The sequence below is a fragment of the Sinohyriopsis cumingii genome, chromosome 19, assembly GCF_028554795.1.
Source record: "Sinohyriopsis cumingii isolate HCF-2022 chromosome 19, ASM2855479v2, whole genome shotgun sequence".
Taxonomy (NCBI): Eukaryota; Metazoa; Mollusca; class Bivalvia; order Unionida; family Unionidae; genus Sinohyriopsis; species Sinohyriopsis cumingii.
Genome location: NC_142979.1, coordinates 59,703,278 through 59,718,051, shown reverse-complemented (window position 1 = coordinate 59,718,051; position 14,774 = coordinate 59,703,278). Strand labels below are relative to the sequence as shown.

General features: G+C 35.5%; 1 protein-coding gene across 2 annotated transcripts in view; it reads right to left on the bottom strand.

The window, feature by feature from the left end:
* Nucleotides 1–14,774, bottom strand: part of LOC149775790 (synergin gamma-like) — a 160,037-nt gene that overhangs the window by 22,540 nt on the left and 122,723 nt on the right. For both annotated transcript variants that reach the window (XM_089943378.1, XM_089943379.1), the window contains 5 exons: nucleotides 11,976–13,961; nucleotides 11,607–11,686; nucleotides 8,674–8,824; nucleotides 4,343–4,399; nucleotides 622–713 (listed from right to left, as the gene is read on the bottom strand). In XM_089943378.1, the coding sequence (XP_089799504.1) occupies nucleotides 622–713; nucleotides 4,343–4,399; nucleotides 8,674–8,824; nucleotides 11,607–11,686; nucleotides 11,976–13,961 (2,366 nt within the window). The remainder of the gene's footprint in view (nucleotides 1–621; nucleotides 714–4,342; nucleotides 4,400–8,673; nucleotides 8,825–11,606; nucleotides 11,687–11,975; nucleotides 13,962–14,774) is intronic.

The window sequence follows — 14,774 nt, the reverse complement described above, 5'->3', positions numbered from 1 at the left end:
TTTTGGCAACTGAGGACTCTTAAAATGTCCCTGCTAATGGTTAATTCTTGAAATTTTTGCCAGTTTTTACACTGTGATATTACATAAATTTAACAGGCTTTGATATAAGAGGAATTCAATGCAAAAAATAATTTTTTCTTGCATCTTTATTTTTTTATCCTGAGCAAAGCCACACATTTTCCAGTGTGCATATACTTGTAAGTAACATTATGCAAAATATATTTTTGGGAAAACTAACTTTGCATTTAAGTCCTTGTGGAGGAGTATCTGTATTCCAAAGAAAAATGTCCAGTTCTTTTAGTTTCATAGATGATATTTGCTCTAGCTTCTTTCAATGCTATGTGACAAAAAATCAACAAGAACTTGTGCCTGTCACATAAAAAGTCTTTTACATCTAAAGTCAACAATTCCATTCTAAGTTCACCTCTATTTATTTCTCTCCCACCACTTTTCTTTCTTTTCTTTAGATATATTAATCATCTGTGGAAATTATTGGGAAATGAGGAATTAGCATGCTTCTGAATTTCGCTTGCATGAGATTTGTCCATCAGTGAACTGCGATCATAAAGTGTCTGTCCATATGCACGAGAGAGAGAGAGAGAGAGAGAGACAGAGAATTACCATGACAGATCCACCAGCTAGGAATGCAGTTAAGTTATTCCAGGCTAGGTTAATATCCTTCAGCAACTGCTGCAGCTTGTCATTACTCAATGCTGCAATAGAATATTGAATACAAAAACACACAATAATAACCATTGACTTAATAATTAAAGATTGATGGAGATGTGCATGTGTTTGTGTGCATATATATATATATATATATATATATATATATATATATATATATATATATATATATATATATATATATATATATAATGCATGCTGTATCAATGATATACCATGATATGTATACATTTTTCATTAAAAGGAAATGAGTATATATATATATATATATATATATATATATATATATATATATATATATATATATATATATATATATATATATATATATATATATATATGTATGTATGTTTGGGAGTCTTTAAGCAGTGAAACTTGATTACACTTGAAATGTTAGACAAGAAATTATTAAAATTTTTATTTCGGCCAAATTTTTGAAAAAATAAATACTCATAGTTTATAGGTGACTGTTTTAATTTGCAGTGAATGAATGATTGGAATGTAGGATGATAAATTGACATTTATCTTCTTCTTATGTTTTTAGTGCATTAGAAAAGTTTGATCTTAAAGAAGTTTTTAAAAATTTATACAACTCAGCCATTTTATAAAACTTTTTGGTAATTGCTTTCACAGAGATTTTATTAACATTAACACTTGTGAGATAATGTTTTGGAAAAATGCAATGAAAACAGACAATAAAAAGTTTTCATTGTCATTACATTCTCTTTTAAGTCATGATATAATTTTTTCTTTGTGATGGGTTAGAAGGATATGGAAATTCATGCAGACATGTAGCATGATGTCGCACCTAGTCACATTATCCTGACACCATGCCAACCAGTCCTAACACTAACCTAATAAAACTGAGTGCCTAGTGAGGCAGCTGTAAGGACCATTTTTATAAGTCTTTGGTATGACTCAGCCAGAGTACGAACATGCATTCTCCCACATCTGGGGTATATGTACTGACCACCAGGCCACCAGAGTGGTCCCTTTCTAAGAGAAGATTTATTATCTCAAAACAAAATCTATCCACATGACTGTTTATGACAAAGTTTTCACATTCCAAGTAAAGTCTGCAACAAGTACTGTACTGTATATTCTTGCTTGTAAAGTCAGGTCCAACTGCAAGCTGTTGTTGTTGTGGGGTTTAACACCATTTTTCAGCACATGATAGGCTATACATGGTGGCCAGTATTAATGGTGGAGGAAGAACCCGGGAAAACCCCGGAAAGAACCACCGACCCACGAAGCTACTGGCAAGCTTTCTCACATACCCACATTGGCCGAATCTGAGACTCGAACCAACGCAGACAGAGGTGAGATGGCAGTGATCCGTAACGGAGAGCGCTTTAGACCACTCGACCACTCAGGGCCCCTCCATCTGCAAGCAACAGAGAACATGATATACTGTCACATAATATGTTGGCAGATCAGGGTCTATGTTATTTTACTTCTTATGCCTAATACATTACATAGACCCAGATCTGCTGGTGCATTATCCAATGGCAGATCTGGGTCTGTGAAGTTTGTGGTTGGATCCAGCTTAAAAGTGAGTACCAACTGCAAATTTTCCTTGGCCTCCAAGAAAACTATTTTTAAAAATCAAGAACACAATGCAATAAATCTTGGAAGTAAATATTAGTAATCAGCAGTTTTCATAAACACCTGATTCCAAAAAATTGTAATTACTTTTTCTTCTAAAAATTTTCAAACAATTTGTTTACAGTTGAATATTTTAACTTTTCATACCAATGAATTTTAATTTTTTTATAAAAAAAAACATCTTTTTTTATCAGTTACAGTATAAAAATGAAATTGTATAAAAAATGGCAGAACTATCTTTGCTAAAAGTCTCTTTTACATACCACTTATTTATAGCCTGAAACTTTTATATTGTAAAATTTTCACTTCAAAAAAATGTGTGTTGAAAAAAATACAATGTACATTAAACTAAAATTACAACAATGACTTTGCCATTCTGTAAATAAAATCTTAATTAAGGCTTTACAATCATACTAAAATAATACACAGCAGCATGCTTCCTACAGAGCTAAATCTAGAAAACTGTTGACAGATAATTACAATACTTCCTGTTGTCCAGTTTGTAAATCTTTATAAAAACTCATAATGGAATTGTCTTTTACATTAATGTAAGGTAAGTCTGCCAGTGCCTTTTTTCACAATAAGGTGATCATTCCCTTGCAAGTGAAGACAACAAGGAAAAACCATCAAGACCTAATGAACTAACTTGAATGTTCCATTCAGCTGGTTATTTTTGGTATAAACATGTAAAGTTTGTGTGATGACATCTCAACAGAAGTTCACAATGTTTAAAAATGTACCTGTCCTTAGATTCAATAATCTTCTTACAAGGCAGCCAACACTCTTTTTGCCAGGTCTAACTCTTAAGACAATTACCACTGTTTACTTATTAAGGTAACGGTATTTAATATATAATTTGGACATGTGCTGCTTGGCACATATTTTCAATCTTCCTTCATTTCATTCAATGATGTTCATCAATCTCAATGTAATGGTACAAAGGTAATGCCAGATGCTACTCATGTATGTTTCTTAACCAGTAACACCTTTGTAATTGCTGACAGAAGTATCAAATCTTTGAATTCAAAGTAACAACTAGCTCAGAATGGGCAAAGATCAGACCCAATGCTGTATAGGAAGTACTGAAAAATGGTACTCTTATGTTGGCATCATTTTAACTGTAAAGACAACAATTCTGCATGCAAAATGATCATTCTTGGGATTCAAACTCAGTGGAGTATATACATATTGTGAGCATTTAAATATAAATTACATATCTTTGAAATTGAAGGAGCATGGTAAGTATTTTGTTTTGTGATCTCCATTTACTATTTTATTACTATTCTGTCTCTGACAAAAGCTACAGCCGAATGGAGACATTAAAAGTTAGGTACATTGATCAAACTGGCATGAAGAATGGCTGAAATCTCTCAAGTTCTCACATCTGGGCATAGTTTATTTTTAATCATGAGGTTTACAAATAAAGATGTGATGACAAAATACCTTTATCCATATAAGCAAAAATGCAAATGATAAATAACACCAGTGCAAGGTGCTGTCACACAATCATGTCCAATGCACATAAATTAATTACTGACAATCATGAAGATATTTTGGTGTCCTCAATTCCAGGTCTTTTATTGTTTTGTACATGGTAACTTTCCCAAAATGATAATTAATGTATCACATAATTTTGTTTTAAACTTTGATAAAAATTATACTTTTTTTAGGTGCATGAACAATTACATCAAATAATGAACACTAACAAAGATTCAACAATTAATTCAAATTTCTTTATTTTAAAAATCTGACAAATGTCACATACACGTTTTTTCTTAAGATTTTTACAAAACAGTAATAAAATACTAAAATCAAATTTTGCAAAAATTTATTTCCTTACAGAAAAGCAAGGCAAATTGTCCTGAACCCATCCATTTATTCTGATATGCAATTCAACTACCTGCATAAAATTAGAAGACTGTCCTCCTTAATATTTCATTTTCATACATATGACTTTTATAAAAAAGAAATTTACATCCCAGCCTCATGCAAATAATAGAAATATAATGTTATACTGTAAAACAGGCAAACCTACGTATTTTTGCTTTACCTGCTGTCTTCATTGACAATGCTATTCGGCACACAATGCGGTAAATTTCTATAATACCTGAAAATGTAAATGAAACTGGCTACATCACTATCACCTTTATTCAATATCAATAAACACATCTATATTCCAATGAATCCATAGTAAAAATATAACAAAAAATCTTTTGGCTTATATGTGTAAATTGACATTAACAGACTCTGTAGATGAACTTGAATCATGTCATCTTCAGTTTCCTCCAGCAATTATAAGACTCCATCTTCAGCTATTTGACTTATACTAGGTTCCTTTTTATTTTATCTTCTTGTTGTTGTTGTTGTTGTAGGGTTTAACGCCATTTTACAGCACAAGATAGGCTATACAAGGTGGCCAGTATAACTGGTGGAGGAAGAACCCTGGAAAACCCTGGGAAGAACCACCGACCCACGAGAAGCTACTGGAAGGCTTTCTCACATACCCACGTTAGCCGAGTCTGAGACTCGAACCCACGCAGAAAGAGGTGAGATGGCAGTGATCCGGAATGGTGAGCGCTTTAGACCACTCAGCCAATTGGGGCCCCTTTATTTAGCTGAGTCTGACACTCAAAACCACGCAGACAGAGGTGAGATGGCAGTGATCTGGAACGGTGAGCGCTTTAGACCACTAGGCCAATTGGGGCCCCTTTATTTTGTCTTGAAAGTTTTGGCAACTTCGTGTGTTCCTAGTACTTCCTTTCCAGCTTACAGGTATTGGATATGGAATTTCAGTTACAGTAGGGGCACAATTTTTTTCCTTCCATCACATTTATACCCTGATATAATGCTCTATCAACTGTAAACATAGAAGAACCCTTATTATATGCTGTGCTGACAGATCAGGGTCTACATAGTTTACTTGAAATCATAAGTAAAATAAACAACACTGATTTTGATATGCCCATGAATTGCATGATGGCAGATCTGGGTGTACACTATTAGTTTCTGATATGTTGATGAAGTGCATGATGGTAGATATGCCGATTAACTGTCTGATGACAGATCTGGGTGTACACTGTTAGAACCTGATATACTGATAAATTGTATGATGACAGATTTGGGTGTATACTGTTAGATTCTAGTATGCCAATGAATTGTATGATGAGAGATCTGGGTGTATGTTGTTCAATTCTGACATGCTGATGAACTGTATGATGGCCGATATAAGTGTACACTATTAGATCATAATATGTTACTGTATTTTATGACAGAAGCTCTTGATGTATCCATTTAGATCCTGAAAAGCTAATGAATTGTAAGATGGAAGATATGGGTGTTTGCTGTTAGCAGCTGGATGCATATACATATATATATGGTAATAATAATGACAATCAGATGTATGAACAATTACTTTTCTAGCAAAAACAATAATGAATTTTGTTAATTTTCAATATATTATATTGCATATTATGCTTGTCAATTGGAAACATATTTTGCTGATGGGCAAATCACCTCATTCTGATTAGCTTTGTCCCTTTCTTATAATAAATACACAAGTCTCTCAGAAATAAAACATGGCTGTAATCCTCAGGACTAATGCTTTACTGGGTAAAAAGGATTTCCTGGAATTCAAGTTATGACAATTTTAAAAGTGTTGAAACCATCTTGGATATTCTTTACAATAACAAGATTTTAAATTAGCTACTGTGGTATTCATTTAGGACCAACTAGACAGCATTTGAAGTCTTTCATTGAAAACTCATGTTGATATGACCATCCATTCCAGACTAGTAGTGATAAGATTTCAAGATGGTTGTTGTGGTGGCTATATTGGATGTGTGAGCTGCACCATTTTCATTCAGGTCCAACTAGACCATGGGATGAATGTGTGAGCAAAGTTTCAAGGCAATCTCAAAGTAGTGTAGGAGTAGTAGTGAAAACAAACTTGTGCAAACAGAGGGATAAGCATTGGAAGGCAGATGAACGATGGATGATGGACATCAGACCATCCCATAAGGCAGTGGAAGAGAGATGAACGATGGATGACGGACATCAGACCATCCCATAAGGCAGTGGAAGACAGATGAACAATGGATGATGGACATCAGACCATCCCATAAGGCAGTGGAAGACAGATGAATGATGGATGACGGACATCAGACCATCCCATAAGGCAGTGGAAGACAGATGAACGATGGATGATGGACATCAGACCATCCCATAAGGCAGTGGAAGACAGATGAACGATGGATGACAGACATCAGACCATCCCATAAGGCAGTGGAAGACAGATGAACGATGGATGATGGACATCAGACCATCCCATAAGGCAATGGAAGACAGATGAACAATGGATGATGGACATCAGACCATCCCATAAGGCAGTGGAAGACAGATGAACGATGGATGATGGACATCAGACCATCCCATAAGGCAGTGGAAGACAGATGAACGATGGATGATGGACATCAGACCAACCCATAAGCTCTTCTGGTTTTTGACCAGTGAAGCTACAAAATAGGTCAATTTGGAGATGGATATATGGCTAGACATGTGCAGAAAAAGACAACATAATGCAATATAGTGTTTGAGTATATTCCATTCAATGTTCTAAGTCTAATGCTATTCTTACTAAAGCATATTTTCAAGAAAACTCTGACTAATCAACCTAATCTAGTATCATTTATTTTCATAACTTTCAATATTTGTAGTTTTGTAAAAACAGACATTTTCTTGGGTACATAAATTTGTGGTTTTGCCTATCAAGATTTGTATATTTGATGGTATTTTATTTCATGGATTAAGCTCATACAAATAAAATAAAATAAAGAATAAATACAAAAGAACAAAAATATGCCGACAACAATTGGCAGTCACTTCATTGTTAAAATGATATTAACACCCATATGAGTAAAAAACATACACATCAAGATCAATCACTCAGATTCAACATCAAAGCCATCAACACTAGGCTACTCTGTTATTAAAGTACATGTTTGTTCCTTAAAATACTGTCCATAAAATACATTATCAATTACTTTCTAGTGACCATGGCATTTACACAGCGACTGGAAAAACTGAAATTATATACCTGTCAGTGCATATAATATCATTCAACCAAAACATATTAATAGCTGCCCCTTGCTCAACAGTAAGCAAGCAATGTCAACATTTGATGTGTTCTGAGCATATCAAAGTGCAAAAATGCTAACTAGATTGAAAAACAATGTAATCACTTATTTCTCTGAACCAGCTTCATGAGGATGTTTACTTGCATTTAGTCGATTAACTATCAGCAAGTAGTGGTTTTGTCCAAAAAGAAGTGCGAGCTTTAATAGTCCGCAATATTTAGTATATATACCTAGTATTGCATCAGTAATTGTGTTTCAAGCAACTGTTCTAGTATTTTACAGTCACATTCTTCACCGGGATTAAACATGCGTGGATTCAATGACAGGCTTTCACAAGGATTTACATTTGTGAACAAGTTTCACTTGAATGAAAAATGACCTGATTAAGTATTATGTCTAATTTTCAAATACTACTTTCATTTATTATTATTTCATTTTCAGTAATACTAGACTTTGAATGCCTTATGCTTTTCCTGATTTCTTTCAATCATTACTTACCTCACAATATATTCATTGCAGGCAGTGTGAAAATTACAGCTCCTGGATTCCATATAGATGCATTGTAAATTTCAAAGAGTCAAACAAACAAAAAACACAAGTAAAAGCTAATATTTCATTTCTATATTACAGAAACATTTATTATAAAGCTTTGTTGCTCTCTAGGAATTAAACAGTAAAAAATAGTGGAGAATGGGGAGGTGGGGTGCTTCTTTATGATATGTGGCTAATTCTTCATTGGGTCTTTAAATCTGTGGTTTGTGAGCAACAAAAAAAAACATGAAAATTGGTACCCTAAAAAATTAGTGATAGCACAGTGTTTCCACAGAAACCATTCACTGTTTATCTTGCTATGAGTGATGAATGTAAAGTACTCATAAAATAGATGTAATATAGCTTGATGAAACATTAATGGATCTTGATGTCAATAATGATATCCATGTCATTAAAGTAGCTCCCAAGGGCTTTTATTACATTTCATGCCCTTCAAGTTCGTGTTTTAAATGGTACAGGTTGGTCCAATGGACCATTTCTATAATGTCTATCAATGACTGAGTAATGAACCCTAAAAAAACATCATATAAATATTTTATCAGCAAAAAAAACCCATATCAAGTCTGTCCAGTCACAGAGTGCCATTTAATGTCATTTTATTTTAATGCACTTTTATGATACTTTCCTACTTTGGAAAAGGTAAATTGTAATTAGCAATAGAACAAAGGGAGTTAACTATGAAGAGAAAGACACTGACCTTGGACATAGTCTGAGCCCTGTGATGACCTCATGATCTCATTACATACAGCTGAACTACTGATGGAGTTGAACACGTTATTAGCATCCCTAATCATCTGGTAACAGCTGCCCAGACATCTCTGCCATTCATACAGGTGCTTGTCACTGCCCTATAAAACACAAAGTCAAGCTGATATAATGTAGTTTTGGGGCTGAATGACATTTCACAGTGCAAAATAGGCTATACATGGTGGCCAGTATAACTGGTGGAGGAAGAATCTGGGAAAAACCTGGTACGAACCACCAATGTATGGAAAGCTACTGGCAGCTTTTTAATATATCCATATTAACCAAGCACGAAACTCAAACCGACTCAAACCTGTGTGGATATGCTGGCAGTGATTGATATAGGAGAGTGCTTTATACCACTCAGCCATCCAGGGCCACTAGCTGTTATCATATTGTGAAACTTCATTATGAGATTGTTGATGTTGGCAAATAAAAAAGTCTTGTGTTGTTGTCAAGATCACATTATACAGAAGTGTTTGTTCTTGGTGATGATTAATCATGATCGGGTATGTTGTATACAAAAATACAAGAGGTAAATTAAGTAAATTTAAACAATGTATGCACTTGCTTACAAGTCAGATTGAACTGCATACTACATAAACCTAGATCTGCCATTGCATAATGCACTAGCAGATCTGGATCTATACAGGATGAATCAGTAGAAAAACCAAGACACAGCCTGATCTGCTGGCATATTATGTGAAGGCAAATCTGTGTCTACATTGTTTGCAGTTGCTTTTAATAGACACCAAGGGAATACCCATGTAATATGATGGTTAACAGACACCAAGGCAATGCCCATGTACCATGATGGTCCTATTCATGGTATACCAAATTACTTTATACTCTGTGGCCACACAGCATAAAACAAACAATACAGAATCCGATCTACTAGTGCATTATGGGATACATCCTCTTCTATTCAAATGTGACGAGATTCAAAAGGCCGTTACCATATATACTTGCTCATAGGTTGAGTTTAACAGCAAACAATATAGACCCTAATCTGCTGATGCATAATGCACTTGCAGATCAGGGTCTGTGTTATTTGTTCTATTGATTACTCCTAACAAATTGCACAGACCATGATCTACCTGAACATTATATGATAAGAGATCTGTGTCTGTGCAGTTTCCAATTAAGTTCTTACACTGTGGTTAAGATGGATTTATTTTGACAACTGTTGAGAACTTAATGGTCCTTTGCATAATGACACAAGCTAATTAACAGATTAATTGTCTCAGCTGATTACAATAAATGAAAGACACCAGTATTACAATAACATCTGCACTGTAAGTCAGCTTAATTTCTTATCAATGTCCCAAACCAATGACAACTCATGACTCTCAAGTTTGTACTTTGGCTAATTTGTGTTGTTGTTGTTGTTGGGTTTAACGCTGCTTTTCAGCACATGATAGGCTATACATGGCAGCCAGTATAAGTGGTGGAGGAAGAACCCGGGAAAACCCCAGGAAGAACCACCAACCCACGAGAAGCTACTGGCAAGCTTTCTCACATACCCACATTGGCTGAATCCTAGACTCAAACCCACGCAGACAGAGATGAGATGGCAGTGATCCATAATGGAAAGCACTTTAGACCACTCGGCCACTCTGGGCCCCGGCTAATTTGTGAACTTTTCTTAATGTGCAAATTTAAAATTATAATAAAATGCATGCATTTTTATCCTTTCTTTTTCTCTTAATTTTTTGTTGCCTTTACTGAGCTGGATTTAGCATTCACATACCATGTAACTGCCATGTGCCATGTTTTAATTAGTACAAACGATAGAGATTTGTACTCAGTAATTGCCAAGTACTATAAACAAAGTGTATGATGACAATTAAAATCACTAACTTTATGAATTAACCAAAGAACTCATAATAATAGGTTTGGCACCTATGTGTTTTATGATTGTAATTGTAGCTATGAAGCATTATTCAATCAGTGTTTACTTTCTATGGAAGCAGGTGTTCTAACCTTAAAAGGGAAGCAACTCTGACTTTACTGATACTGAGTACTGCACATCAGCTTCATTTCTACTTTAACTGACTTCTTCAGGTCTAATATCCATAAAATTAAAATAAATTAGATGAATATTTCTTTAGAATGATTGAGACAATGTTCATGCACTAACAAAAGTTGCTAACACCCCATCCCTATTATCAAGATGTTAACCGAACTGAGCCACCTATCTGCAATTGATCTCTGTGGTCCTCGTCACTCACAGGCTATCAAGATGAGTCGTATTAATTTTTAATTTTTTTAAAGAAAATTGGGATCAGACCAAGCCGTGTCCCAAGTAGAGTGAAACTCAGTCAATAAGATGCAAGAAAACTTTAGTAATATGCACAGATCTTACTCATGATAAAACTCACTGGACATCTGTTGATATGCCATCTATACTCACATGCATGTTGACAGATAACATCACAGACCCTGATTTTCTGTTGCATAATGTGTTGGAACACCAGTCCAGTGTTGTTTGTTCTACTAATTACTCCTATCAAACTGCATATACCCAGATCTGCTGGCACATTATGTGATGTCAATTCTGGGTCGGTGCAGTTGGATCCAACTTGTATGCCAGTATATACTATAAGCTTCTTTTCCAACACTGATCGCAATGGAACCTGATATATGGCCTACAGTGCTGTAAAAGTTCAATCATTCAGATGCAATATTATCTCACTAAAAGGGTAACGATCTCAATGGTGACATGTGCAACAATGTATTCCCACCCAACCTCATATCTGACTTGCCAAAACACACAGCTTTAACAAAGAATCCCAATGTTGACTGCAATGAGACCAAACAAGTGCTACAGTTGAGAAAACAAAAAGTACATTATTATATTCTGCTCTAAAACAGAAAAATACTTACCGGCACATCCTGCAGAAGTCCACTATATCTATCTCCTAGAACAGGAAACATAATTCCATTTGTCTGGTTATCCTGTATTTCTGTAAAATAAAAGATTCTAAGTTTTTTTAAATTGTTGCTTACTTACCAGACTCAAATCAGTAATTTTCACAATGCACTACTAACAAAGATAATTCTGCTATTACATAAAAAGTCTACAAATTTACGCAAGAATTAATCTTTGTCAACTATTAATCTTACTGCTGTTTCTAAATAAAACTCTATCTGTACAATAAAAGTAATATTACATCAGAAAAGTGCCATCAAATGGAACAGCTGTATCCCATATAAATTCATCATACTGACTGTATAAGACAATATTTTCCTTACCTGACATGAAGGATACCTCTTTGTCTTCTTGTTCACTGTTGTTTGAGCTGTTGGCAGTGTCAGTGCTGGGATCGGATGTGCAGAGATCCAGACTGTCAAGGGACTTGGACTCTGAGTGAGAATGCGGCAATGTGGAAGTTTCAAAGTTCCCAAATTCGTTACTAGATACTGACTGTGAATCTGCCCCTTCCATGTCCTTCAGTTCCTGAATTCGCTTACCTGTGGCAAATTCAAGACTGGCTACAGACTGGGCATCATCTCCCTGAGTTCCACTCCTGTCCTTTGATACATCTATGTCTTTTGAAGATAAACTGTCATTGTCATCCAAATCCACTGGGCTTCTCTTCCTATCCAAATTCAACTGGCTTCTCTTATCATCTGTCTTTTTCTCTGCTTGAACATATGATGGCTTCTTACTATAGAATATATGCATATTTACATTGCTTTTGTTTTCAATGGGCTTTGGCTGCATGAAGTCATCAAAGTCATATCCCCTTGAATAATGGTCATCTTCCTCTGTAGGGGAGTCATCTAAGGGAGGGGGTTCTGGGTACAAATCCTCATCAGGCCCTCTGAGATCAAGATCCATTGGTATGTTTGTTGTTTTGAAATGCGTTGGTTCTTTTAGCTCATGATCAAACTTGTTGGCATTGGCAGGTTTCTGTTTATGCAGGTCACTATTACTATTACTGTGCACAGAAATATCAGATGATGCAGAAAATGAACAGAATTCTTCCTTTTCTTCTTTGTTGCCTATCTTTTGACTCTGCTCTGATTCGGAATTTATTATATGAATCTGGGGAGAAGGATCACATTTCACACTAAACAGGTTCAATACCTCATCCTTGTGAAGATTCTCCTTCCTTATCTGAACCAGCGAAATTTGTTTTGAATTCTCTGCCCTTGTCGGAAAGGAATGCATTCTATCCACTCCGGACCCCTGAAAGTCTGCCCAGTCATCTTCCTCTTGATCAGTCAAACAAACTGTAGGATGATTATTGGGATAACCCATCTGAATGATCTTATTTTCTGAAATGCGAATGCCTGAGGGAGCATAACCTGTCCCGTCACCTGTCTCTGCAGTTTTTGATGCTGGACTTGCAAATGCTGCCCAGCTAGAACTGACAGAAGTGTCTAAAACACTAGTTTCTCCTGAAGAGTTTGGAACAAGCCTGTCATTTAATGACTCACTGATTGCTGAAGTACTAGATTTACTGGCAATATCTGTGGCAGGAATATAAATGTTAGATAAAGAAGTGTTGGCTTCTGATCCCTCATGGATTTGTGCAAAATCTGCTCCCTGAAAATCAGCCCAGTTGTCTTCTGCTCCTTGACCTTGATCCTGAGAACTCGGGAATGTTGAAGACCCTTGGGTAGCAGGAAGTGACACCTGAGTGAGTTCATCATCAAAACCCAGATTTCTCAAGGCTGCATATTTATCCTCATCCCCTATCAGAATGATGTCACTAGAGGATACTTTTGAATTACCTTCCTTGCCATATTGTGTCACTCCCTTGTTACCAGGTGTCACTATTGCTTGTGCTTGCTGAGTACTGGAGAAAGAATCATCCTCTGCTATTCTTGAAGTCACTTCCTGAACTTTATAATATGCAACACTACTGCCAGAAGCAGATTTAAATTCTGTAAAGTCAGCAAAATTATCCAAACTAGCATTACTACCTCTTGATGAATGGAATGATGGTGGGGGAAGCTGGGTTACCAATGTAATCAGAGCTGGTATTTTTGGTGGGGTAGGGGTTGCCTGAGGCTGCTTGCCTTTTGATGAAATAGGGCGATGGAGTGGACTTTCATCTTTCTTAAGCTCTTGTTCCTTCTTGCTGAGCTCGTCCAGGTAGCTGTCAAAGTTACGAAAGTCCTCACTCTCTGACTGGTCAGAGGTACTGAATTGACTGGTACTGCTGTCACTGGGTTTACTGTCTGGGGACTTGTAGCCATCATAATACTCATCATCTAAACTCCCCCCTCCTGCAATTTGAAACACATGATATGTGATTTCAAATTAAAAAGAATACATAATTATATGTAATTGTTCAGCAATAAGACTTTCTAAAACATGCCATATTTATTTGTACATAATGCACAACCAACTGCAAGCTGCATAAAATGCAATCACTTGCATATTGCCCAAGTAGATCAGCATCATTATTACAGCTGAATAATGCCAAATTCAGCTGATTTCTGGGCATATTAACAGCACATAGATGATCCACGTGCATATTAACAAACTAAAGTTGGTCTGAAGGCATAACAACATCATACAGTTTATCAGATTATATATATATATTAACACTACACATGTGATCTAAAGGCGTAACACCATAAAGGTTATCTGAAGGTATATAAATAGCACACAGACTATCTGAGGCAAATTAACACCAAATACACAGATCTGAAGGCATATTAACCATCATATAGCTAATCTGAAGGTATATAATATTAGCATTATGCAGCTGATATGTGGCATATTAACAGCATACACCCAATCTGAGGACATATTAACAGAATATAGTTGATATGTGGCATATTAACAGCATACACCCAATCTGAGGACATATTAACAGAATATAGTCGATATGTGGCATATTAACAGCATACACTTGATCTGAGGACATATTAACATAATACAGCTGATCTGTGGTCATATTAACAGAATATACCTGATCTGAAGACATTAACAACTTACAGCTGATCTGAGGTTATATCAAAATCATATTATCATACATGTATTAAGTTCATACATATGGTCTGATGGCATATTAACATTATACAGCTGACTGG